This window comes from Camelus ferus, chromosome 32 (genome assembly GCF_009834535.1).
Source record: "Camelus ferus isolate YT-003-E chromosome 32, BCGSAC_Cfer_1.0, whole genome shotgun sequence".
Classification (NCBI taxonomy): Eukaryota; Metazoa; Chordata; class Mammalia; order Artiodactyla; family Camelidae; genus Camelus; species Camelus ferus.
Window position 1 is genome coordinate 1,925,386 of NC_045727.1, and position 27,339 is coordinate 1,952,724.

Consider the following 27,339-nt stretch of genomic DNA (forward strand, 5'->3'; position numbering starts at 1 on the left):
AGAGAATGGGTCGGTGGAGCCCAGCCTAATGTACGGGCAGACAACTCAGACCTTACGTTCTACAGATGGGGGAGCAGCAACGTAATCTCCATGCACAAAGCTCATCAGTCAGCCAATAAGCGTTTCCTGAATGCCTCAGCTGTGTTCAGTGCTGAGTTATGTGATGAGGTCAGTGTGGTAGGATGCCAGCATGGCGGTTGCCAGACTGGGAGCCTGCAGACCTGCCAATTACTTGATTTCGGAAAAAAACAAAAACTTCCTCTTCTTAGGGCCTCAGTTTCTTTGTGTGTAAAATTAGGAGGCTGTAGTGGTTAACCTCAGATTTTGATTTCTTTCAACTAGAGTTGTGGCAGATTCCAAAGCAGGATAATGAGTTTCCAGACTCCTGGATCTTGAGAAGCTTCGAGATGGATGGGGAGATGGAGCTGTGGCACCCTAAATTGTGTCATTTCTGAACCTGCACAGCTTGGTCCACCTAGATATCTAGGCACCGTCCTCTGAGTGGGTGTAAAGGGGCCATTCTCGTGGGTCCTTGCTCATGATGCTCCACCCATACTGGTTTTTCTGCCATTCCCTGAATGAACCAAATGACCACACGACTCAGGGACTTCGCAAATGCTGATCTTGCTGCCTTGGGTTTTCTACAGGAATGCTGGCTGGTTCCGCCATTCTCATTCTTTTTTGGGGGGCGGTAATTAGGTTCATTTATTTTTATTTTTTAATGGAGATACTGGGGATTGAACCCAGGACCCTGTGCACGCTAAGCATGCGCTCCACCACTATATCCTCCCCACCCTTTTAATTCTTCAGATCTCCTTAAATGTCATCTTCTCTGAGAGGGCCACTTTACTACTCTCTCTAAAGGTCTTCCCTGTTATTCTCTTACTTCAGCATTCACATCCTTCTTTGCACGCTCCCAGTTTGTAACAATTTTTAATTGTTTATTTGCTTCCCCTATTAGCCCGTTAGCTCCATGTAAGTCGGCGTCCTTTTTATTTTATTCAGAACTGTATACCCAATTCCTAGTCTGCATAGTAGGTCTCAACAAATAAATGTCAAATGAATGACTTGGCAGCTCCACAATTCCAAGGAACCAAAGGCATCTAAACTTGCTTCCCCGTGAAGTCACCTTCGTCAGGCTGGGCTTAGGCTGCAGGAACTTCCTTCCCACTGCCTGCTTTCTCTGGATCTCGGGATTTCTTTTTCTTGAAGAAAAAGGCTTTTATGGCATCATGACGCACTCTTCTGTGCCGCAGTGACATCATCACCGCCGCTCGCTGCGTCACAAGCCCATCCCCAAGTCCCTTTCCCTTCCCTTAGAAGCCCCCATCCTTCCAGAGACATCCCTCCACCCACAACACGCGTCCCGGCATGTGCCCAGCCGACTACGTCACGTCCGCCCGCCCGCACGGTGATGACGTCACGACCCAGGGCTGGCGTCACGTGCCCCCCCGCGGGGGGCGGGCCTTGAGGGCGGTGCTTCCGGTCGGCGGAGCCTGGCGGCCAGAGCGGCGGCGGCGGCTGCGGCCGAGACGCTAGGATGGCGGGCGCCGGGAGCGAAGCCCGGTTCGCCGGGCTGTCGCTGGTGCAGCTCAACGAGCTGCTGGAGGACGAGGGGCAGCTGACGGAGATGGTGCAGAAGATGGAGGAGGTGAGCCGAGCGGAGGCCCGAGGCGGGGGCGGCGGGGGCGGCGGGGCCTTGAGAGGGGCGCGCGGGGCTGGGGGCCCACGGCGGGCGGCAGGGGCCCGGGGGCGGAGGCGGTCGCGGTGCCTCAAGTTGGTTTAAGGGGTTTGGGACGAGAAATGGGCTTGAGACGGGGTCAGGGATGAGGGGACTGAGGCTGGGGCGAAGCTGGGAAAAGCGTCCTGGGACGGGGCTTGCGGGGGTTGATGAGGTCCTGAGGCCGAGGACCGAGGCGGCGAGTGGAGAGGGAATTGGAGAGCCTGGAGTGGGCATTGGGGGACGTAGAGGGCTGTGGCTGAGTCTGGTGGGGCGAGGAGGGAATTGAGGGGTGGAGACTGGGTTGGAGAAGTTACAGGGGTCAGTAGTTGAGGACTTCGGGTGCCTGAGACCGAACTGAGGGGGCCGAGGGCTATTTCTGGGCAGGGGTGGGGGGGGCTTGAAGGGAAGGTTAAGAGGTACAGGGGGGCTGAGGCAGTTATTGGGGTCTGAGAATAGGTTTTGAGAGGCTGAGTGGACTAGCTGGATATGAATCTTAGGAGAGGATTGGGAGTTCCAAGATGGGTTTGAGGGAGCAGAGTGACTGAGTCTGGGAGGTAGTTCTGAGGTGGGCTTTAGGGTTGGGCAGGGGTCGCCGAGGTTGGGAGACACGAGGCCAGGGACTACCTAAGTTAAGATTTGAGGGATCCGTGTATCTGAGGAATCCTGAGTGTCAGAGGGGTCCTCCAGGCTCTGACTCCATTTGAAAGTGGCCTTAACAGCGTCATCTCGGGGGCTCTTCTCCGCTGTCTTATGAGTGGGCCTAAGGCAGCAGGATCCCCTTTCTCCTAAGAGTTTCTCCCCTCCAGGGAAGAAGGAAATGTGGTAATTCTAGTACGGTGGCTTTGCCCCACGGTGTCCTCACCTGCTGAGGCCAAGCAGAATTCCCTTAGCTGTTTTTTCAGAAAAGATAAACTAGTGGTTGGGGGCTGACAGTCGACCCCCACCTCCTTGATAGTGAGGGGAAGGCATGTGTCCACAGCTGTTTCTGTATATGTCATCCATCCCTTGTGGCATGGTTTGTTCTCAGGGGTAACTGACTTCACTCTTGGCGTTTGCAGCGTATGCTTCCTTCTCTTCTTTCTCCCAACCTGAAAGTCAGTCCTGTGAGTCTGGGTCTTCTCCAGGGAGGTGGACCCAGGCTGATCCAGCTCTCCCCAGCCCATCTAGCACTCCTACTCCTTTGTCTCTGAAGTCTGCGCCTTCTCACGCCTACAGGGCTGAGCTTCTCACCCAGAAGCCTGGGGGGGGGGGGGCTCTTGGCTTTTTTTCAGAAGAGGGATTGTTCCACACCAAGGCAGCCCCCTTAAAAGGGGGCTTGTATGGAGGTTGCACATTCAGAATCACTGGAAAACCCTCAACAGACCATTGTCCTGAGCTACAGAGAGGCCACTGTAGTAAGATGGTATCAGTCTTTCCATTAATCCACCCCTTGTATTCACAGGCTTTGCAGCTTGGCACATAAAACGTTGCTCTGAGATGCAATTTACCCCATTTATGGTCTCCATGTGGCGCTTTCCATTTTAGAGAATAATAAGTGACAAAATCCATCTTTCTTGACTGAATGAGAGTTTCATGTCTCCAAAGAAAGGAAATCTTTGCTTAGTCTCTCTGCTTTTCAGTTGCCGGGAGACCTTTTGTTGATTGCCAGCGGGCATCTTTCTAGTTTAATAATAAAATGATAGGTATATTTCTCTAATGTGTAACACCACCTCCGAGTTATTTTACTGTATGTGACTATCCAGTTTCAATGCGAACAGAGTACTGTAGTTGTGTTAGTAGAACATTAATAGAAATTGCCTTTTAGTGGAGGGAAGATTGTGGAAAGAGTCAAGTCATTCTGCTGACTCTGGCTGTTAGGGACAGCTTCCCTTGTTTCCTCTACCTGAGAATCTGGAGATTATTTTTTAAAGGGAGAGGCAAATTAATCTGGCAGGATTTTTTTTTTTTCTGAGTAAAGGTGACCTTCATACCAGAGCACCCTCCATAAGTACTGTGGACTGTGTCTTCTTGATTAGACCTTATGGTTAAGTTAAATTACTCAGGAAAAGTTTGTTCTTCAGGGTGTAGTGCTTTTAAAACAAGGGAACTGAACGTGGAGGCCAGAATACCTTAGCCGGGCAGCTCTCCTCACCACGGTCAGTCACCCTTAGCAAATCCTGTTGCCCGATCACGTGTGGTGCTTTTCTGAAGGGACGGGTATAACGTGAACAACCGAAATTTTGGTCATGGTAGTTTCACTCAGCTGTTCGTGTATTTTGGGGAGGCCGTGAGACACAGTGGAAGAAAATACTCCGTGAACTGTCCACTCTTGACCAAATGGCACATTTAGGATATGGTGTTAAAGAACGCTGGGGCTCTGGAATCATATATTCCAGGCTGGGTGACTGTAGGCAAGTCATTTTACCTGTGTGAACCTGTGCTGGGGAAGGATATATGAAAATATTTATGTCATAGAGTTGATGAGGGAGTGTGTGAGAGAGTGCATGTTAAGTCCTTAACCCAGCATATAGTTAGTGGTCAGTGAAGAGTAATTGCAACTAGTAATCATTTATAGTTCTCTTTTTTGAAAGATCACTGACAATCATGAATATTGATCATCCTGGGGAGGGTACAGCTCAACTGGTAGAGCGCATGCCTAGCATGCAGAAGGTCCTGGGTTCAATCCCCAGTACCTGCTCTAAAAATAAATAAATAAACAAACCTAATTACCTCCTCCCCCCACAAACAATAAAAAAAGCTTTAAAAAAAACCCTGCTTAAAAAAAAATATTGATCATCCTGACCAGTTAATAGGGTCTTAGTTTAAGAATTTGAAATAAATTTTAATATGCCATTAGCTTAAGAAACAGTTTTACCTTTCTGTGGTCAAAATGATAAGGTATCTCAGTAGGACTCAGATGAGACAGTAAATGGAACAGGACTTTCACAGCATAGAATCTCTGACTCTGAACCAAAGACTTTTTTTTTTAATTGGCAGAATGAAGTGTTTTAAATTGTAGAGTAAGGCTTCTTCAAGCCTGAAGGGCTATTTTGTGGCGACTGGAAAGTGTGGCTAGGTTTTGAAGGCTGAATTCACTGTTAGGTTTAAATACAGCTGTGCATTATGCTTCACTTAGGTTGTTTTAATTGTGGCATCTGAGCTTCAGTCCAGCTCAAGATATTCAACTCACGTCGGAGCTGTAGGCATTCTCATTTTCCCTGCCTGTGTGTTTCTTTTCCCATTCCTCCTGCCTGTATGCAGTTCCCTAAATGTGGTATACCCTTCGTGATCTTGCCTTTTGCTCTGGGCTGATGTTTCCTATGCACACGTTTTTATTTTTATTTAAAGTTATTTTTACATGGCAGTGGAATGCGCCCTTCTCCCTCTGTTCATATTAACCCCATTGGATTTGCAGGGCACTCCCTTAAAAGGAACTGTCGCTTAGGGGATTAGGCAGCTAAACCCGACCTCTTGGGTCATTTCTCCCAGTGTGCTTTCTGAGGACATGCTGGTTGGTTGGTGTTAACTAGTGATTCACTAAGGGTTCACATTCAGGATCTTTGTTCCCGTGGCAAGTGAAAATGCCCACATACAAAAACTCTTGAGGGTCTGAAAATCAGGTTGCTTTGTGGAAAGTAAAGAGTCTGGTCTGGAAGAAGCTGTTTCCTTAAGGCGTGTTCTGGTGTGATTTGTGTGGGGCTGCGAAGCCACTGCATGAATCATAATGGCTCATTGAAACGTACCAACCTTGCTTCAAGTCCAGGGACTGCTTCCTCAAACAAGCTCTGAACGCTGGTGGGACTGGTTTTTAGGAGCTAAGATTTAAAACTCTTTTGAGTGTCTACTGCTGGAGTTTGTTTCTGTTCATGTTCTACAATCATTGTTGTGTATACAAAGGCTTTAGTTTTCATGTTTAAGTCTTCTCTTCCATGGACCTATTGTGTCTTGAGTAAAAAATTAATGTGTCCTGGAATATTTTCTGAAATGCAATTTTATCTGATTTTATCTTTCTTTTTAAAGAAGGCATCAAGATTTTGTGGAAGCAGCACAGCTGAGAGTTGTGCGACTTTATTTCATTATTTAAACTCTCTGTGCTTCCACTGTAACGTGAGGGTAGTAACCAGACCTGCCTTTTAGGGTTCTTGGAGGCTGAATGGAATAGCAGATGAAGATGGTACTTGGCACAGAGGAAGCTTTCGGTAGAGGCTGGGCTCCCTTTCTTTAAAGAGATTTTCAGAATTGTTAGACTGACTTAGGTGAAATCTGATTCCTTATTTTATGTAATTGCTCTCCACTTTTGTATTGATTTAAAGTGCACTGGGGGTGGTATAGTACAGAACTGGCTTTTGATACCAGCAGTGTGACCTTTGGCAAGTACTCAGTCTTTCCAGTTGCAGTTTCCTCATTGAAAACAAAGGGGATAATAACAGTAACCTGCTTCATAGGGTGGTTGGGTGGATTAAATGAGGTAAGCATTTAAGATGCTTAACATGGTACGTGGCACAGAGTAAACTCAGTAAATTGTTATTGTTAGCTATTATTGCTAAAACTAAAAGGCACATCTTTGCTGCCATTTCAAGAATATTCTATTTCAGTTCCGTGGCTCTGGAGCACTCACTGTGTGCGAGGCATTGTTAAAGGTGGAAATGTGACTAGGGCACAATCCCTCTGTTAGAGCGTGGGGAAGAAGCCAGGTCCGCAAACATCCAGACTACAAGACAGGGTAGGTAGGGAGCTTCAGTTTGGGAAGATGAAAAAAGTCATGGTGGTGATGGTGGCACCACAGTGTGAAAGTGCTTAATGCTGCTGGAAGTGTGCACTTAAAAATGGTTAGAATGGTAAATTTTATGTTGTGTATATTTTACCATTTTGCTTTTTAAAGAGAATAAGATAAAGGTCACATGTGAATTGTAGGTGACATTGAAGGTTAGGTAGAGTCTTTCAAATTAGGTTCCTACTGCAAGAGATGGACTTTGATTAGGGGGGTAGATTTAAGAAAATAAATGGTCAGATACAGTAATACCTGTAAGAGGATGTAGAATAATATAAGGAACATTTGTGTGCTTGCCAGCAGCTCCCCACCCACCAGGGAGCCACTGTCTCAAATTCGGTATTTATTTCTGTAAGGAGGATTTTGACAAAGTAGGGGCTCAGGAAGGAGTGACAGCCTGAACACAGGCACTGAGCAGGAAAGCACGGGACAGCTTTTATGACTTTGAGTTAGTGTCTTTCGCCAGATCAGATTTGCTGGTGAGAAGGCGGGTGACGAGAAGTAAGGCTGACAGGGCGAAGCGCCAGGGTGGGAGCTCAGTGGTGGTTAACTTAGTAGCACTGAGTCTCCATGGCTTTTTGGAGCAGAGCAGCAGTGGGATGGGAGGTGCACTTTAGGAAGATTATTTTGGCAGCAGGTGTGGGCTGCATTGGCATGGGGAGGTTTAGGAAGACCAGGTCGGAGGTGGAGACAGACGTGCACAAAAGGAGAAATCAGGATTTGAGCTAGAGTTCTGGGAGAGGGGATGCAGACCAGCTGGCTTGGCCCCCTTCACACCTGCTGCCCTTGCGGCGCTGTCGCCCTAACCCTGCCCACCGAGGGACCGCATCACCTTTGCCCTCCAAATGCTGTCGCCTTCTCAGTCACGGACCCATGGTCCCTTAGCCTCCTGTATACCTCTTCTGTGGTGCTTGACACACATTTTGTGAGTTACCTCTCTGTGTCCCTGACTGGCCTGGGAGCTCCATTTTATCATGTTTATCCCGTGTCCTTGGCACCTAGCACATGCCTGGTGCACAGGATGGAGCCCATTAGTGAAGTGCGTGGGTAGAGATTGCTGGGCTTCAAGTGGAAGCGAGTAGGAGAGTGGGCCAGTGAGAAGGGGGGAGGCAGTCCTTGAGGCCGTGGTGGCCTGGGTGTGGGGGACACTAGGACAGCTACATGGCATCCTCCACAGGCAGTGGGAGTGCCATTCTGGAGTTCAGGGGAATAGTCTGCTTAGAGATGCAAATTTGAGGACTAACTTCTTCGAAGCACTTGTTGAAATCAAGGGGAATATAAAAGTTTGAAAGGCCTCTAGGAGTATTGGTGGGTTGGAAAAAGGAAAGAGATGCCATCGAAGGACAGGGAGAAACGGGTCTGATGACTTTATGCACGGACAGGCTGACATCCTGTCACAGTGCTGGTACCGTACAGACTAGTCAAAGGAGGAACCGAGAAGCAGGCTGAACTTGCTGCACCATGCCCACTGTGTGCAGAGATGAGGTGCTCTTAAGCTCAGCCAGCTTCGTTGTAGGTTTGGCTTTTATCACAGTGTTTGTGGCGTAACGTTGCTCTGGGGATCATGCCAGGTACGCGGTGCATGGTTGTCTGTAAGGACCTGCATGTCACCACGGCTCACGTATGCGATCGCCGAGGCTGGAGTTCCAGCTGGTTTGCTTCCTTCCTTACCTGTGTAGGTTTTCAGCTGCTGTCAGTATTCTGGAAAACCGTCTCACCCAGTGGTACAAAGACAGGAAAGTTCTTTGCCGAGTTTCTTCACAGGGAAGAATACAAGCAGAGCGGTAGTCGCTAGGTAACACTGCAGTGTGTCGGGAAAGCTTTTCAAAAAAGCATTTCTCATCAAATTGTGGACAGCGTTGTTCATTATTGTACCAAAGAGTGTATGTGAAAAGCAGGTGTTCGAATGGTTGTTATAGTACAAGCAGTATCATGGTTAATGTTTCTTTCAAAGCAAATTTTTTTTTTATTATCTTTAAGGTTAGTTAATGGCACCTTGACGTTATATTCAAACCCATAGCCCAGGGCCTGGGTTGGCAGAGGGACAGAGTAAGTGCTAATTAATGTTTGCCATCAGACAGTGGCTTTCATTAATATGAACACAGCCGAGGTCAAGAAGTTTATTCATTTACTCAACCTTCATGGAGCACCTTGGGGATGTGAACCTGCTAAGCCACAGAGTCTTCATCTTTCAGGGCTGCACGGGTGTGCAGAAGCCGATTTCACAAAACAGTGTGAAAGCAGGGATGAGGACACGCCCTACTGGGAGGGAGACCCAGTGAGCCTTTTGGTGGCTGGGGGAGATCAGCGGGAATGTTTCCTAGAGGAGATGACTCATGAGCTGTGATTCAGAGGGTGAGTTAACCAGGTGCTGAGGGAGAAGGGCTTCCAGGCATGGGGCTGAGCCGCTGGAACAGGCACCCAGGAAAGAAGCAGAGAGCGTGTGCATAGGAGTGTTACTGGTCTTGCTGGAGGGACCAGGGCAAGGACCAGACCAGAGGCAGGCAGAGACCAGACGGCCCCAGAGCTTCCTGAGGGAGCTCGGGCTTCACCCCACATCAGAGGGAGCCACTGGGAGATTTTAAGTCAGGACGTGGTGCGGTCACACTTGGCGATTCACAGGAATGAGTCACGCAGTGAGCAGAGGGTAGATTTGAGGGGCTAAGACCAGAAAGCAGGGAGATCATTCAGAAGGCCGAAAGAGGATTGACAGGAAAGATTTTCAGGCAGCCCAGATCTCTAACTTGGAGGGCTCACGCCAGCCTCCTTGCGCAGCCTGCCGAGCCTCGCTTTGCACACGGCTCAGGTAGCAGCACACTTGATCCTGTGCTTATCCATCAGTGGCAGGACTTTTAAGGGAGTAGGGAAGAACTAGTAGGGCCAATTACACCTTCAAGAAATAAATGAAGCTGCACAAAAAATGTAAGATCAGCTCCTAGGCACAGTGGTTAAGACAGGATTTGGGTTGCTAGGAGACTTCAGACACAAATTAACCTTCCTAAATGTCAGTTTCCTCATCTCTAAAATGGGAGTATTGAAGTACTGTCCTTATGAGTTGTTATGAGGATTAAATAAGATAGCGTTTGTAAACTGTGGAACACAGTGCGTGACAGTAATAAATGCCCAGTAAATGAAGCTGTGACAGTTGTTAATGAAGTGGTTGGGATCGTTGGATTTAGGTTAGTGTATCCCTGATTCCGTGGCTGTTAATGATGATTACATTAAAACCTTCCACGATAAAAAAATTTGGGAAATTGGTCTTTAAGAGGGTTTTTTTGTTTTGCTTTGTTTGGTTTGGTTCTTAACTGCTCGTGTGCGTTGCAGTATTTCCCACACTTAACTCAAAGGCAGAACTCATGCGGAGGGAGCTGGGGTCCCTGGGGGGTGCTTTGGCAAATGCTTATTTAAGGGATAAATGTATCCATCTGCTTCCATAGCCCAGGGGTATTGATTCATCACACAGGGCACACAGTTACTTGATAGTGTTAATTCTGTCTCATCAGAGGCTGTCCTATTTCATGTACTCTGTTTAAGAAGGCAAGGAAGTGTGTATAGTATTTTAAATTTCTGATCCCAATTGATCAGACCTTTAAAAATGACATTCTTATTTGTTTGTTATCAAAAAATTTAAAAATACAGAAAACTATAAGGAAGAAAAATATAATCACAATGTAATACCACCACTCATAAACACTGTTAATAAACATTTTATATGTTTTCTTTCTGTGTTTTCCCCGATTGGGATCATTCTACATATAGTTTTTGTCTTGTATTGTTTTTTATCTAAAGTTATACTCTGGGCATTTTCTCTTTTTTTGGAAGATTCTTACCTGACATGATTTTTAATGGCTGCGTGATACTTCATCATGTAGGTATGCCATAATTATGTGACTAGTCCCTTATTATTGGATATTTAGGTGCTTTTTTTTTTGCTTTCATAAATTATATTGCAGTTAACATCTTTGAACATAAATCTTAAAAAATCAAAATTTAATAATTTTTTGAAAATGAGTTAAGTCTTAAGTATAGGCAGTTCTTTTAGTTATTCCCAAATCTTATTCCCTGCATCAGATATAATTGCGGTTTTTTTGTTGTGAAATTTAAGTAGAATAACTTAGAGTAACTGATTCTCCTTTGACTAATCCCTTTCTCTACCCACAGACTTAAAAAAAGAAAATCTCATTATTAGAATAGCATTTTCTCATACTGAATAGAAGATGAATAATTTCAGTCATGTGAGAGTTAATTTTATCTGTTAAACTGAATTCTTGGGTCAGGTGTTGGAAAGTTCATGTCACGATGTATTTTAAATGGAAAAGCAAAATTGTCAAAAGATGTAGTCTTTTTTTTTTTTTCCCCAAAAGATGTAATACACATCCAGGATCTACCTGGATGGACATTGTCTTATTTGCACCTGTGTAAAGACGAGCCCAGAAAATCCTCATCCATGCTTTTCTTGTAGGTCGTGGTTATGATAGAGAAGAGGGGGAAACCCCAAAACTCCTGCCAAACAAGAGAATGCTTTGGTTGGTTGTCCTGGCAAGAAACTACTGCTAAGAAAAGCAGAGTTTGGAAATTCTGTCTTCTGTAGGCTGCTTTTCTTTTGGGGAGGGAAAGAGGGGTGTGGGTTTTTAAATTACAGTAGAAGCTATTAATTGACCTCACTCCACTTAACTAAAGTGTCAGTAATTGGCGCTCTCCTTGCCCTTCATCAGATGTAACGACGGACGCCCCCGCCATGACTGGACACCCCAGCACTTCTGCTCCCACACCGCAGTTGTGTAATTACTGAGAGTCACATGTGTTTGCTCTCAGATTTTTTTTTGCTATGGCAACTGATGAACCACACGTAAAAAGAGAGTGACAGCTGTAAGCTGAGTGCTTTGAAAGAGTTAATTAAATAGTGTGATTCCTTAGAAAAAAAACTTGCTCGTGAGTTAGGTGTGGACTAGATTGGGGAAAAACTGAAGATTCTAGAAGGTTTCTGCTCTCTTCTTGCTTGTCCAGTGTCTTTAAGTTCCCCACATGGGAGGATGTGATCTGGGTGAGAACTTTTGGAACTTGAGCTAGCGAATCCTTTCTTTAAGAAGAAGATCTTTGCCTTAAATGAAAAAATGGGTAGATGTGTATTCTTAAAATTTTATGTGCTTAGTGATTTACTACTTACCAGTAGCTAACTGGTTTTGATAATGTGAAGTGTGAGGGCTTCTGTTTTCCTGGCTCACCTGCTGTGGGATTCTGATTCTGTAGGACGGGGTGGGGCCAAGTGTGACAGGCCCCTTTTAGGAGACTGGGACAGAGGCAGATAACGTGATCAGTTTGGGTCCCATCCTGCCTTCTGCTTCTCACCCCTTTCTTACTTCACCAAGTCCCCAGGAATTATGAGGCCAGTGATACTAGAAAAGTAACATTTATTGACACCAGTATCCACACAATTCCAAGAAGTAGGGAGGTCTTGGTTTTTCCCTCCTCTGAATATTAGGTAGTAAGTCTTCTAGGAAAAACAAAAACAAAAACCAACAGAACACCTTGGTGTGTTGTGCCTGCAGAGTTAGAAAACTTACCAAATTGTGTGTCACCGAGGTCACTTGATTCTTCCTTGGGACTTGTCCATTTATTTTCAAGCCTAGCTTTTTGCATTTCTGTGGTCAGTTGCACTTAAAGTGAATAATATACTAATTTTTAAGGTGCAAGCCAGCTCCATGTGAAAGGGATTGGTTGAGTCTCATCCCGTAGCCCTCTGCTTTCTGAGAGCAGCAAGTTTCATGTCAAAAAGAAGGATTTTGGCATCAGTGATCAGAAATAGCAGCCTTTATTAATCTAATATGTTCTGTTTGTTGAGTGGTTGTTTTGGTGGAACATTTGATAAGCAGCTGGCAGATTTCCTTTCCCAAGTAGGCTGTAGCCTTGGAGATGGTTTCACACAGCCCACGAGATTGTTGTATTTTAGAACAGTTTCATAATGTTCTTTCACTGTATTTTTTGTATTTTCAGATCCTTAATTTTGTTACCATGTTAAACAGAGTCCAACTCAGCAACTGTTAAGTTTTTTCATTAATAACTCAAGAAACTTTTGGGTTGAATCAAGCCACGTTGGGTTGTGTTTGCAGCTCACCCCTGGGATATTGTAGGCTTGGATTACAGGCTCCATCTGAAAGCCTGCCTTCCATTGGAGAGCTCTGGGGAAAGCAGTTCATCACTGGGAAGTTCTTTTCACTGAATAGAAGATGAATTTGAGTTTTCTGATGACCTAACCTTTAGTATTAAAGCCCAAACTCCAATTGCATGTGACTTTGGTATAATCTACCCTGAAATTTATTGGTGAGCTCTAGATCAAGTGTAGCACAAAAAAAACCTTAAAGGAGATGAAGTTCACCTGGCTGAATCCGTGCCAACCTTTTAATCACCTAATCCGTAAGCCTGCTGTATTTAAAGTCTTAATGCAACCTGAACTTTTCTCGTAGACAGTACAGGGCTAAGATTTCTTTCATTCTTTACCTTTGTATTATATATAACTTTCTAATTTTATCTGGAGAGGAAAATATCAAAATCAAAATAAATTCCCCACCAAAAGTAACCAGTATTTCTTTGAGAAAGCAGGTCTAGGCTGGGGGCAGCAGATGTGGAGATGGGTCTGGGACATCTTGTTTTACCAGAGAGCAGGGACGCCGGCAGACCCCTGGGGCGGGCGTATCAGCCTAAGAGCCAACTCAAAGTGTCTCCTACTGGCCGTGGACAGTTTGAGGATTAGAAAGATTAATGACCACAGCTGATTGAAACACATTAAAAAATAAAAATCTGTTACATAGTAATGATACCCCTCAAAAGTTTATTGGTTGTTTTTGGAGGTTGCTTGATCATTAACTCAGTCTTCTAAAAGTTAGTTTTAAAAGTTGGGGGGTGGTGCTGGGGCAGAATCAAACATTCATTCTGCTTTTCCTGTGTGAATTATTTCAGATACTCAAACAGATGAGGCAAATGCTCATAGAGGTATTCAAGCCAATACATACATTAGATGAAATTAAGGAATTTTTAGTAAGTGTAGTTATGGCATTGTAGTTATAAAGTTCTTACCCATTAGAAAGTGGGGACTGTAGATGAAACAAGATTGGCAAATGTCACTAATTGTTGAACCCGGGAGAAGGGCACACAGGGATTCATTATATTCATGTAAGCTTTTGAATTGTGTTTGAAATACTGTTAATAAAAAGATAGATAAAAGACAGAAACGAAATGCAGGTGATTATTGGAACTTGAAAATAGGGAACTGCTAGTCGACTGGATTCTGTACAGTAGATTCTGTGGCATAATTCATGGCATAAACACATAGAAAACACACCCTTCACGTCACAGCTCTGGAGTTACTTCCTGGCCCTTGTGACTTTGGTGGCCTGCTAGACCTCCCTGGGTTGTGTTTCATTTCTCCTGAGTAAAATGGGGACACGTTTGCTTCCCCCTAGCTGCGAGGGTGACGTGGAGACACTGCAGGAAGGGAAGGCGGCCCCAAGCCGAACCTGCAGCGAGCGCTCAGTGCTCGCAGATGTGGTAGAATGAGTAAGGTGCTGATGAGAGCGGGGCTTACACGTCACTGCTGGCAACTTGTCTAATCAGATCTTTAAATTCACATCTATTTTGATTTTTTTTCTTCTTTTTCTCTCTTGAGCCTTTCATTTGAAGGGCAAATGAGGCTGCAGTCCAGAGTGAATGGTGACCCCGGAAGCTGGGCGATGGTCAGCTCCCAGGGCCTGTCTCCAGGGATGGTCTCGACACGGAGACTCACGTCCCCGAGGACAGATGTGTTCTGAGTACTCTCTGCAGAGCCTGGCACACGCTGGTGCTTGATCAGTAGTTCTTGAAGGAATGAATAAATGAATGAATGAACGAACAAACCGCCGTGTTGGAGCATGTTGTGGCTGTTACGAGCTATAGTCTAGGTACTAGAGTTTGTGAGTGGTTTTTAAGCAACAGATGTATAAAGTATAGGGGCTTCCAGGCTGTCTCGACCATACCTGTACTCTCACATTCGGATGTGCTTTCCAAGAGGGCTGAATCTCCGCTGAAGAGAAGGGCGGTGTGTGCTGCTGACCCACATCTAAAGTGTCTCCACCTCCATTTTGCATGTCTGATGTTTCTCTGCAGTAATGGATAGTTTTGCTTTAGAGCACTGTCAGAATCTTAATTTTTTCCCTTCCATTTTGCTCCCAGCTTTTATCACTCCTGTGAAGTAGGGATGAAAACAGTTTCCCAATCAATACCTGGTTGTTTGTAATAACAAGCATTAGTCTGTGATGTTACCGTTTAGACACTTATTGCAAACGTTCAGAGAAGCTAGTCTTCGAACAGCTTAGCAAGATTTTAACGATTGACAGCGGCCCGAGGCCCCTGCCACTGAGAGTCCTCCAGGTCAGGTTGAGCAAGTATTTAGCGACAGGCCGGTGGTGGTTTTCCTGGGTGTGGTGCCAGGCCCTGGGCATCAGGAGTGAAGAAGGCACAGTTCTCCTCTTAAGGGGCCTGATGTTCGCATCAGAAGGGTGAGAGTGAGCTCAGACATCATCGTATTGCATGGGAAAGCCATTCCTGTTGTATCAGTCAGGCCTCTGGCAGGACGCGGGGCGAGGGGCACTCAGCTTGGGGAAGGTGGGTGTAGACCCCCGGGCTGGTGCAGGACTGGCCACAGGTGTGCACTTCTCACAGGCCTGAGGGGTGGAGCAGGGTGTGGCACGAACAAGAGAAGGGGGGAGAGGGCTGCTGGGGATGGCAGTGGGGATCTGGTCACCTACAGCAAACCCACAGGGAGGGGACCCAGGGAACCCCCTCCTCATTTCATTCTCCTCCCACCCTAAGTCCCCATCACTGAATCCAACTAGAACCAGAAGGCCTGTGGCCTGTTGAAGCGGTGGATGAGGGTCGGCCATTTGTACCCGGGGGCACAGAGCAGGATGGAGAGTGGGTCTCGAGGAGAGAGGGAAGATTCCAGCCCTCCGTTGGTTTCCTGTTGATACCGTAACAGATTACACCAGCTTGGTGGCAGAAAACAAGAGATAGTTATTCTCACAATTCTGGAGATTAGATGTCCCAAATCAGGGGTGTCCATACTCCCTCTGGAGGCTCTAGGGGAGAATCCATCCTTTGCCTCTTCCGGATTCTGGAGGTTGCTGGCCTCGGCTTGTGGCCGCATCACCAGTCTCTGGCTCAGTCTCCATAGCCTTCTCTCTGTGTCTTCCTCTCTGTGTGTCTCTTTTAAAAGACACTTGCCATCGGATTTAGGGTTACCCACATAATTCAGGGTGATCTCGTCTCCAGATCTTTAACTTAATTACATCTGCAAAGAGCCTTTTCCCAAATAGGGCCACATTCCCAGGTTCCAGGGATTAGAATGTGGGCACATCTTTTTGGGAACCTTCACGCAGCCCACTACAAGCACCTGTCTCTCCCAGGAGAGTTAAAACTCCATTGTGACACAGTGGTAACTGTTGGTGTGACTCTCTTTAATTTGTCTGCAGTCAGCAGGTGCTCTGTAAGGGTAGGGTCCTTGCCTGCCTCTTTCACTCCTGTCCCCATCACCTGCCCTGCCCAGAGTCAGCACATAATGGTGCCTCAGAAAGTCCTTTCCTGGACGAGTGTATAAACAAAGGAACAAACAAGCACTGTGAACTACAATACAGGGTAAAACCAGAGGTGTGCTCTGTGAGGTCACAGAAAAGCTCAAACGTCATTGTATTTCATGGGGAAAGCCAATTCAGCTATATCAGTCGGGCCTCTGGCAAGACGGGGGCACCCAGCTTGGGGGAGGCATTTCATTAATAAAGGCGTGCTTAACAAGGAGGCGGTGTGAATCAAGTGGGTGTGAGCTATGCCTCAGGGAGTGCCCGGTAGTCGGGGAGAGAGTGTAGCTTTGTGCGGGGCTGTTGGGGCCATTGCCAGGACAGAGATTTGAGGAAGGAGGGCATTCCAGGCCAGGGATCAGTGTGAGCAGAGTCGCTGGGAAAGTGTGTTTTATCTACCGGACAAAATGTTTACTTGTTAAGTGAAATGGGATTGTTGGCTTTGTGTAAATACTCGGCCTTCCAAGCGTGGTGGGAGGTGAGAGGGTATTTTTATCTGAGTCCCCAGCCCAGATTTTGAGTCCTTACTAGATTTTGAGCATTTAAAGGACTTCCAGTAACGATTAAGAGTTTCCGTTTGTTTGTTGGAATTTGCCAGCATAATTCAGTAATGTCATTTGCTTTGTTATGATAAGGATTATATTGTTGTGTAAAGGGGGGAGTAGGGGACCACTTTGAGTATTTTTTCATAAAAAGATGTAGCTTGGAAATGGGCAGACCTGCCCACTTAGTGTTTAGGAAATGTTCGGGAAGGCACAACCAGAATTATAGTTGAAAAAGCAGGCCGGCCAGCTTGAATCAGACCTTCACACTGTAGAAGCACCTGGTTTGGAAAACATCCCTTACAGGCCCAAACCTTGACCCGGCGCTGGCCAGCGGGGTGCAGTCTCCCGCCCCCTCCCCGAGTGCCTCTCACTGGTACCCGCTGCATGTGTCATCCAGAGGGGAGGTGATGTCTGCTTTCCCTCTTCCCAGCTTTATTTTCTACGACACTCCCTTGGCCCAAGTAAATAAATAGCGACCTGTGCATTGGCGGTAGAACATGCAAGAATGTCGTAGAAGCCTCCCAGGAGATAAAGGGGTCTCCACTCTGCCTGGACAAGTATATATAAATACCTTTTTTAAAAGAAAGGCAGCTAATTTCCCTAGAGCCTCTGCCCCTCTGGTTCTAATACCTAATAGATTTTTTAAAAATTAAAACATAAAGCAAATTTACACATGCTTATTATAATGAATCGAACGCTACACACAAGTAGAGAGAGGAAAGTGAAAAAGGTCACACCATTGAGAAGTCGAACTTTGGGTGTTTGTCCTTTCAGACCGCTCTGCTCACGGCAGGCAGAGGGGCAGAGATCCCTATGCAGGTGGCCCTGCTGTCACTGCTGCTGCCACGTGTCTCATTTTTCTTTTGAGTGTGAGCAGGAAAGGAAACTAAGTACAACTGAGTACGTTTATGAAAATATTTCCTTACCACAGATTATTTCCTGAAAAGATTTCTCTATGGTTAAGAAAAAGGATCTTGAGAAACCATCAAGAGGTTGGGACCCCATTTTCAATTTCAGGTCCTGCGGCTCTGTCCGGGCCCCCTGGAGTAGGGTGGGCCTCACCGGGCGGCCTCGGGTCGGCAGGACAGACCTGGTCGCAGACTCGAGGCTGGGCCGGTCGGACAGCAGGTGGAGCGTCTGGCCACGTGAGCTGTGCTGTGTCGTGTGCCCCGTACCCCAGCAACCTGGCCCTGCCAGCCTGCCTTTGCTTTGCGAATGACAGAGTCAGGCTGGTTCTTTCCTCCCTGGTTTCCTCGACTGGGACGGTGGGAGGCAGCATCAGGGAGGAAGGTCTTTCTCCACTCAACTCAGCGTCAAAGGTGTGTCTGGGGCCAGAGGTTGTGTTGGGAGAGTTTTATCAGAGGCCTACGAGGCTTCTCCCCGCCTCAGCACACAGGCCCTGGCCATCATCCCCACCACCACTGTTCCCCCCAGCCCTGTCCACCTGGAGAGTGCTCTGGGTGGCCACTTAGAATTTCCTGATATTTATTTATGTAAAAACATCCGAATGCTCAGAGGATAAGAAGATTACAGCCAGCATAATGGTTGTCTTCGTCGGTATTTGGTCTCTTGCTTTTGTGCATCCTGTGCATAACACCCTAGAGAGGGAGTTTGACCTGACTTAGACCCTATGCAAATGAGATGCATCTGTAGGTGTACTTTAATGGTGAAAACTGTGAAGCAGTGATGCTTAGCTGTACATTGAGATCACCTGTGGGGCTTTGAAGACAGTCTCCAGGTGTGGGTCCCCTCCTGGAGAACTGGGCTGATTCAGGCTTGATCTGAGCCTTGGGAATTTGTTGGCACCCCCTCCCGTTCAGGTGGGTGCAGGTAGACCTGGCACGGAGAACCCCAGCTGTAGGTAACACTAGACGTTGCCCCGCTTCACTGGACGCCAGGGCCTTTCCGGCGGTCACCTCGGGAGACCTGTGCTTACAGTGCTGCCTGTGCTTGAGACGGGAACATCCCACATTCAGATTGTCCTTAGATCCGGGGTGAGAGAGACCCTCCACAGATGCAGTCCCAAGGGGCTTCATTAAAGGATTTGGGGCATTTGTTGCTTGACAAGCACGGCTCCTCGGTTTTTTTTTTTTTTTTGTCTTTTCAAAAAACTCCGCATTTTGTTACCCAGTTTGTTTGCCAGACCTGGCCTCAAGTGACTGGCTTTTTGGGGAATAGGGTGGGTCTCTGATTCATTCATCACATCCTTGCTGAGTGACTGGTATGTGCTCAGGTGCTTGGCGCGCCCCGGACCACAGGATGGCGCCTGTTGTTAATGCTGCAGTGGGGAGGCCGTGAGCGGGACACAACCCCAGTGCTCACTGGGTGCCCTTTGTGGCGGGAAAGAAGTGGGTGCTGTGACAGAAGGTGGCTGCTGGCTTAGGACGGTCAGGGAGGCCTCTGCAGACAAGGCGATAAGCTGGGCCCTGACCGTGAGGAGGAGCCTGGGCTGTGGGGGAGAGCTTGTTGTGTTCTCAGAACTGCCAGGTGGGGTGCGTGAGGACCAGGTCGCCCCAGGGCTCAGAGATCAGGGCATGACTGGTTCATAACATTTTCACTGATTCTCAGTTTGATAGGAACACGCCTGTTCCTTTCAATTCTCTGGGCTTGATTCAGGGCCTGGCAAATAATCGTTGCTCGGTAAGTGTTTATTGAACACAGAATTGATTGAGTCAGAATGATAGAGTGCTCGGGGCAGTGGGGCCTCACCGTGGCCTTGAACACCTGCCCCCCGCCTCCATCAGATGAGACTAGTGGGAGCAAAAGATCTCATCAGCAGTTTGTTTAAAATTAAGCTTTAAATTTTAAGATAATTGTAGATTCACATGCAGTTGTAAGAAATAACAGAGGGAGCCTGTGTACCTTTCGCCCAGATTCTCCCAGTAACGACACCTTGTACTCCCGAGCCAGGGGCCTGACACCGATACAGCCAGAACAGGGAACCGTCGCCACAGGGACCTGCATGTGGCCCTTTACTGCCACTTCCCTCCCCTCAACCACAAATCTGTCTCCGCTTCTGCAGTGTGTCGTTTCAGGAATGTTGTATACGGGGAATTCACAGAGTCTGTGACCCTTTGAGTCGGTTTTTCTCGCTCAGCCTGCTTCCCTGGACCTTCATCCAAGTTGCCACATGTCTCAGCAGCTTGTTCTTGGTCTGCACTGTGCCCCATGCTGTGGGTGTAGCTCACCTCGCTTAGCTGTTGACCTGCTGAAGGACACCTGGGTTGCTTCAAGTTTCTGGCTGTTACAGATAAAGCTGTTCTCAACATCCACAGGCAGGTTTTTGTGTGAACGTAAGTTTTCCTTTCTCTGGAATAAATGCCCGAGTGTACAATTTTTGGGTGATGTGATAGTTGCATGTTTAGTATTAAAAAGAAATTGCCGAGCTGTTTTCCAGGGTGGTTGTACAGTAGTTTATTTTTATTTGCTTGTTTTTTTAATGGCTTAACAAGGAGAGACTCTTCTGCAGGACCACAGGATACAGGGGCCCTCAGAGCTGCTGCGGGTCGGGGACCCGGGGGCCAGGGGAGCCCCCAGGACCATTCCAAAACCCTGTAGGACCAGGAACCTTGTTTAAACTAGGCCTTTCCAGCCGCCATTGTCCTTGCTGGCTAACAGCAGCAAGAGAGGAGAGTGTTTCTACTGCTCTGATTTTATTAGTGCTGGGCTAGAGGCTTAATTTTCTATTTTAATTTAAATTCCTCTTTAAACCAAGCCTAATCTTGAGGGCCCTGCCCTGTCATCATGTAGGAGATACAGATTATGCATCTGCTGAGGAGGGTGGTCAGGGCCTTCTGCTGGAGGCTTGCAGCCAAGGGCTCTTTCTTTGTTCTCTCACACGTGCGCGCGCTGGGAGCTGTGCACGCGCACAGAAAGGTATGGCTGGAGGGGGAGGGGTGCAGAGAGGAGGCAGTGGGGCCAGGAGCCTGCAGTCCGACCAGCAAGAGGAAGGAAGTAGCAGGAGCGAAAATAGCCTGGGTGGGGTGAGGGGCAGAAAACACTCGGGGGGGGGGGTGGGCGGACATGAGGTGACGGGTGTGGAGAGCTTCTGAGAGAAACGGGGCCAGGCTGCCGCGGCCTCAGACCCAGCGGCCTCAGACCCAGCAAGCGCATGGCCGCAGCGCCCATCGCGGGCTTGTGGGGGTCGGGGGGAGGGAACCAGATGACGCCACGTTGGTGTTTTTGCTCTTTTACTCAAATCTGCTTTTGGTCACGATTCATAAGGAGATCCTCGCTGTTTCTCCCCTCTCACCCCTGGGGTCCCAGTGGGCTTCTCCACCTCCCACATGACCTGTCACCTCCCGGAAGCACAGAACAGAACCCCTGAAGGGGAAGTCACTCCCCCTCCCCCAGCTTGGGTCGCCGCGCTGAACGTGGCCAGGAGCTGGGGGGATCCCGGCTTCCTCCCAGAGCTGGCGGTGAGCGTGGGGACAGAGAACAGGGTCCTGAGCAGATCCCATCCCAGGGTCTCAGGCTTTGGTATTTAAGCTGATGACTAAGTTTGAATTGACCCCCTACCAACTGGCCCTCTTCTAATGCAAAGTGATTCTTTAACGTCTCTGGAATAGCAGCAACTTGTTTTGAAAAGATGTAGCCTGAATCTTCGCAGCTGTTCACTCCTGTGAGCGCAGTGGCCGCGGTGAGGAATCCGTCACAGCGCGGCTGCTGAGGCCAGAGCCTCGGGTCCCCGGACAGAGCCTGGCCTGTGGGCCAGTTGGGGAGGAAGCGGCCCCGCTCTTTAAGAACGGGGAGCAGTGTCCAAACTAGACGTCGGGGCTGGAGTCGGGGTGGGGGCGGCTGCCTCAGCCAAGTGCAAGCCGGCTCGGTGGCCCCGGGGGTGGGGCTTGAGGACCAGAACTGCTCCTCATCACCCTGTATGGTCCTTGCAGACGCAGAACGTTCAGCTTAACAAAGAAATGACGCTGGCCAGCAACCGGAGCCTGGCAGAGGGAAACCTTCTGTACCAGCCCCAGCTGGACTCTCTGAAAGCACGTTTGACCCAAAAATACCAGGAACTCCAGGTGCTCTTTGAAGCCTATCAGATAAAGAAGACCAAATTAGGTAACCTTTTTGGGGTGATCTTTCAAGAATAAAGAGTTGAGAGAAGGGCACATTTTCAAGCTGTTGACCTACTAGGAAGAAATATTATGGAACAGTTTCAGGTTAAGACAATGATTACTGTGAAAAAAAATAGTTCATGCAGAGGATTGTGTCACCAGTTTGGAAAAAGAGACTTGACTACTTTTTAAGCAAAACTCCCCCTTTTCCAAACAGCATAGAGAAAAGGCAGCTTTCTGAGTTCTGGTATACAGCTCATGTCTTATCCTCTGAAGGTTAGGCTCTCACAGTTAATGCTGAGAAATATTTGTCACTGGAACATTTCAAGTGTCACACATTAATTTGCAGCCGTTATGAAGTGATGCAGGAATTGTTTATTGTTGAGGCCTGAGTGCTCTGGGATAGCTTCAGGGAAACTCTGAGATGGACGTTAAAAATCATCCCCTTCAGTGAGATTTACAGTGGTGTCTGGTACTGTAATCCCTGCATCTCTATAACTGCAGTAAAAATTTACTATATAACGTGCCCAACCAGAATAAAGACTGGCAACACCTGTGCTGGTGGGGGCGGGGCTCTTCCATCGCTGGTGGACTGAGAACCGGAGAAGCTGTGTGGCAGAACCTGCTACCGCGAAAAACACGCAGACCCTATGGTTCAGTAGTGTGGCTCCTGGTGGCTCCTTGGCGTATCCCCAACAGAAATGGACGTCCACGTCTGTCAAAAGACACACACAAGAATGTTCGTTAAGCTTTATTTGCAATAGCTAAATTTGGAAACAGTCTAGACGTCCATCTACAGAGTGTCGGGCAAGCTGTGATGCTCACACAATGGCCTGCCACACGGCCAGCTTGTGCAGCAGCACGGATGGTCTCAGAGGCGTGGTGTTGAGTGAAAGAGGCCAGCGCGGAGCGCACACAGTGCGATTCCGCTTCTGTGAAGTTCAGAACCCGGCAGAAGTCTCGGGTGGTGGGAGTCAGCGCCTCTGGGAGTGGGCCTCGGAGTCTTCGCAGACATTCCGAGTCCCCATCTGGGTGTGGTGGTTGGGTTTATATATGTGTACAAACTCAGGTCATACACTTAAGATATGTATGCTTGATGTATTTATGTAAGTTATCAGAGAGCCAAAGGAAATACATAATGGGGTGATTGCACGTTACATCATTGTTCAGTCGTGGCCTGTGCCATAGGGCAGACATGACCCTGGCTGCTGTAACGCCCCCACCCCCCCTCGGTCACGTGCACTCCCTTCTCTCCTGGATGTTGAAGCCTTTCCTTTCAGCTTCCTGAAAAGTCAGCTCAGTAGGTGTGACTCTTCTGTCGCCTTTCCAGCTAAAGTGCGCTCTTTCTTTGAAAGGGAAGCGGGAAGGAGACTAGGGAGCATGCTGTTGTGAGGGGCTGGGGGTCATGGTGATTTCTGAGGTGTGCGGATGCCCCCTCACCCCATCCTGTCTCCTTCTAGATAAACAATCCAGCAGCGCTTCCTTGGAGACCCTGTTAGCGCTTCTCCAGGCAGAAGGGGCCAAGATCGAGGAAGACACGGAGGTAAAGCCAGCCTGCCGGGCGGAGTGCTGCAGGGCACAGTTCCCCGGCCCGGGCCACTTTGGGCAGTCAGTCCGTGCTTTGGTCCTCTAGTTCTCCGCGGCCAGGAAGTGGTGCCTCCCAGGCGTGCAGGCTGCACGGGAGTGGGCTGGGAAGATGCCAGGCCAAGGTCCTGGGGGAGCAGCAGGGTGGGCTGGTCCTCAAGTGAGGGGTGCATGCCACATGGGGTGCCAGTCCCTGAGTTACCATCTGTCTGAGTCAGCTGGTGGGGCAGGACCCGTGGGCACGCCCAGCTGAGCACCTGAGTAAGCGATAAGGAAATGAGTCGGTCAAAAGTTGTACAGTTGTAGCAAGTTAGGCCGTGTGCTCTGATTAACTGTTGGGCAGCAGGTGGGGCCCTAACGGGCAAGTTTCTGTCCTGCTGACCCCTCGTGGGGCGAGTCTGTCGGGACGCGGCCAGTGGAGGGAAGGAGATGTCGGGAACCCAGCTGCTGAATGATTCCCTCTCCGACGGGCGACCCAGCAGCTTGGGGCTGCCGTGCGGCCCCCCTGCCACCGGTCCAGTCTGTGGCTCTGGAGGGCAGGGCAGACAGGTCCAGCCCCCCTCTTCCCGCTCACTGCCTGGGTGGGGGCCCCCGCTGAGGTCAGCCGGGGTCCGCGGTGGATGGCGGTGGGGATGGGTGTTGGGAGGAAGCTGGCCGTGCCTGTCCTGGTGCCCTGGTGGTGAAGGGAGCTTCCTTCCCTGCCGCTGACTTGCTTGTGACCGGGTGTCTCCTGCTGCTTTCAGAACATGGCAGAGAAGTTTCTGGACGGAGAGCTTTCTCTGGACTCCTTCATTGACGTCTATCAGAGCAAGCGGAAGCTGGCCCACATGCGAAGAGTTAAAATCGAGAAGCTCCAGGAGATGGTGCTGAAGGGGCAGAGACTTCCACAGGCTCCGGCTGCTCTGCCGCCCAGGGCGCCTGAGCCGGTGCCCGCCGCCCCACCCTACGCCACCCCGGAGGCCAGCGGGCCCCCCTCCGTTGTGCCTCGGCGCATCCCGCCCCCGCCACCCCCGGTGCCTGCAGGACGCCTGGCCACGCCGTTTACTGCCGCCTTGGGCTCGGGACAGGCCCTCCCATACCCAGTGTCACAGTGCCCTCCCCTCCCCCCCCGAGTGGGCCTCCCTCCCCAGCAAGGCTTCTCCTCGCCGTTCGTGTCACCATACCCGCCGGCTCTGCCCCAGAGACCCCCGCCCCGACTGTCTCCGCACCAGCCGGGCTTCATCCTCCAGTGAGCGTCCCTCCGTCTTCCTGGGAGACGCCTGCGCCTGCCGGCCGGGGCTCCACGCACGCGGAAGCTGTGAGCACCGGCTGCTTGACTGGGGGCTCCAGTGCCCGGACCCGCGCACCTGTTGGTTTTAGAGCTGTAGGTCCGTGGTAAGTAGACGTAGAACCCTGGTTTTGGACACCTGGGCGGTTGTGTGCTGGGCCTCTTCCTGGCACCCCCGTGGCCACGCCGGCCTGTGTTCTCGGTATAACTTCTCTCAGTCTTTAGTGTTGATGAACTTACGCGTTTTGGGGAACAAAGCCTCCCCCCATTCCCACTTTGGGTCGTGGTCCTCCCGTCGCAGCTTTATTTAATAAGCATGGTTCATCATTTCTGCTTTATTTTCAAAACGGTTCTGTGTGTCCCAGCCCACCACCCACTGCAGCCCCTGGTGGGGGTCGGTCGGGTGGGCCAGCCTGGAAGGTGCTGACTAAATCTGTGTGGGGAGTCGTCACCACCCCACACCACTCCCCCTAAACCCTGAGGCTTCACAGCTACCTGCAGAGTTTGCACTTGGCCCACTGCCATGCCCAGAGGCCAGGCGAGTTGTGGCCAGGTGAGGAGACGGGTGTGAGCTGGACTCTGTCCAGCTCCTCTTCCTCCTGCACCTCGAGCCAGCCCCCGAGGCTTTCTATGAAGAAAAACTACCCCCCATATTTTTACTGTGTGTGTAATTTTCCTGTTTTATATTGGGAAAGAAAACTTTTTTGACACATAAGATCATTCAGGGAAACTTTATAAAAAATGCACATATTGTTCTGAGCAGATTGAGATGCAGATGAAGTGAATGCAATTTCCTTTCTTGCAAGCAGTGCACGGGTCGCACTGCAGGTGCCTGTGCTGTGCCTTAGCTTCACCTGGTGCCAGGGAGGGGCCGGCCAGGCTGCGGGGCACCGACACCAGCTGCTGCCCAGCGCCCGGGAGGGGCTTGTCTGTGTTTGCTGTTGAAGGAGGGAGAAAAGCCCGCCTGCCTCTAGCGGGACCTCGGGGCACAGGTGGGGCGGGGGTGGGCCTGAGGGACACCAGCAGCGTCTCAGCTTGTCTGGAGAAAGCCCCCCACCGGCCGATGCTCTGGCCGTGCCCCAGGCTCTTCCTGCCCCTCTGGGTTCTGTCCACATGTGCCATTGTGTGAATTCCCAGGGCCCACCTGCCTGTTGGCAAAAAAAAAAAAAAGCCTGTGTGCTGAGTTGTGGCACTCCTGGCCCCGGCCTCGACTGCCCAGGTGATGGAACACAGGCAGAGCTCAAACGGGTCTGTCCCAGCAGACCCCGGGCGAGGCCACCAACCTTGTCCTCAATTACCAGACATTTCTACTCCTGGACTGGAACTCTACTGTATCAGAACTGTTTCTAAAGAAAATAGCAGTAAAGGACAATTTACTGCCCTGCCAATCAGGTGGGCCTGCCACGCCTGCATCTCGAGAGCCGTGCCGCCCACCCGGTACCTCTGCCGTCCACCCCGCTGTCGGGAGTGCCCACAGCCCACACGGGGCTCAGCCAAACACGTGTGAGCTCGGCCTTGATGTGGGGACGGGGCTGCCAGCCTGGCCTCACCATCTCCAGGGCCGTGACTGAGCTGTGGTTGTAAAGCTGTTAAGACCCTTTTTAATAAATAGAGAATTGTTAATAACAGAATTGTTAGTAACAGCCCTGTCATTTATTTGCCGGGGGATGTTTGTGATGTGTTTGGTTTTAGAATATCAGTAATCAGCATTCCAACAGGGAAGATGCCTGGTGTGATTACTGAAGTTAAACTAAAGGCCACCTTATGTGTCTGCCTGGCCCAGGTTCCCAGCCCTAAGGGCAGTGTTTTAATCAGGCATTCTCATAAATGTCAGTAAAGGGCAGAAAGACTCACGTTCCTCCTGTGTCAGACTGTGTCTTCCAGGGGCATAGCTGCCCTGCCAGGGCCTCTGAGCAGGGGACTCAGTGTGCCCTCGGGGCTCAGTTCCCTCCCTCCTTCTGTCTGTCCACAGGACCAGCTGCACAGCTGACGAACTCTGTAGTTAGGAGAGACTGCTTGTTTGAAATCATTGATACAGTTCCGTGGCTGGCATGTTGCTCTGGGGACTTGCCCACGGGTGTTTAACGGGGCCTGTGGCTGAGTCCTACGCTGCTAGAGGCTGGAACTCACCTCTGGTTCTCTGCGCCCCGGGACCCTCACTGCCTGCTGCCCCTGGGTTGAGCTGTCAGAGCCCTGATGCCCCTGGGAAGGACTTTCCTTGGTGTTGGTGGGAACACGCAGAGCACGGAGACAAGCGTCCCGAGACGTCTCCTCTAGCCATTCCCTTCCTGTCACTGCTGAGAGGGCGTCTGGGAGACACTGCAATGGTTTTCCTGTAAGAGGGAACCATTTCCTGAGAAGTCAGTTTGCTTTTGTTTAAGAGAATGTGTCAGTTTTCTCCTTTCCCAGTGGCTGCCAGGAAGCTTCCAGCCAAATCTGTAGTCCACCCCCAGTGGGGGCGCTTGGCTCCTTCTCACAAGCCATGTCTGATCTCTCCCTTCTCTGGGACCCTTTGCTCGTGAGACGGTCCAGGGAGGACCGGGGGCTGGCCTGAGCCAGAGTGGGTGGTGGGCACGCCAAGGCCAGATTCCGACGCTGCTCATTGTGGGGCTCCAGTTAAACGTTTGCTCACTGAGGACTTAAGTGCAGTCAGCTCACACTACTGTTCTGGTTTGTATTTGGAGAGAATCATGTACTTTAAAGTCTGTAAGAAAAACAGCTTCAGAAAACCAGGACCAGACACGGGCACCCTCTCAGTACCTCCCTGTTCGTGGAGATGAGTTTTCAAAGCACTTTGACACCTGTCCC

General features: G+C 49.5%; 1 protein-coding gene and 1 long non-coding RNA gene across 2 annotated transcripts; one reads left to right on the forward strand and one right to left on the reverse strand.

Annotated features, from left to right (window-relative positions):
- The first annotated feature begins 1,470 nt into the window (after positions 1-1,470).
- Positions 1,471-26,162, forward strand: VPS37B (VPS37B subunit of ESCRT-I). The gene is made up of 4 exons (XM_032471717.1): positions 1,471-1,651; positions 21,513-21,684; positions 23,141-23,223; positions 24,008-26,162. Exons 1-4 carry the CDS (start codon positions 1,541-1,543, stop codon positions 24,494-24,496), a joined length of 855 nt encoding a protein of 284 aa, XP_032327608.1. The 5' UTR covers positions 1,471-1,540; the 3' UTR covers positions 24,497-26,162.
- Positions 22,033-24,012, reverse strand: LOC116660966. The gene is made up of 2 exons (XR_004316696.1): positions 23,121-24,012; positions 22,033-22,395 (listed from the first exon to the last, which is right to left on the reverse strand). It is a non-coding gene; the product is annotated as an uncharacterized LOC116660966 (long non-coding RNA).
- Positions 26,163-27,339: the final 1,177 nt, after the last annotated feature.

Bases quoted from the DNA above. Each gene is read 5' to 3' on its own strand.
- VPS37B (XM_032471717.1), top strand. From the start codon at position 1,541: ATGGCGGGCGCCGGGAGCGAAGCCCGGTTCGCCGGGCTGTCGCTGGTG. The intron at 21,685-23,140 runs GTAACCTTTTTG...GTCTCCTTCTAG, and splicing joins GATAAAGAAGACCAAATTAG to ATAAACAATCCAGCAGCGCT. The intron at 23,224-24,007 runs GTAAAGCCAGCC...TGCTGCTTTCAG, and splicing joins AGATCGAGGAAGACACGGAG to AACATGGCAGAGAAGTTTCT.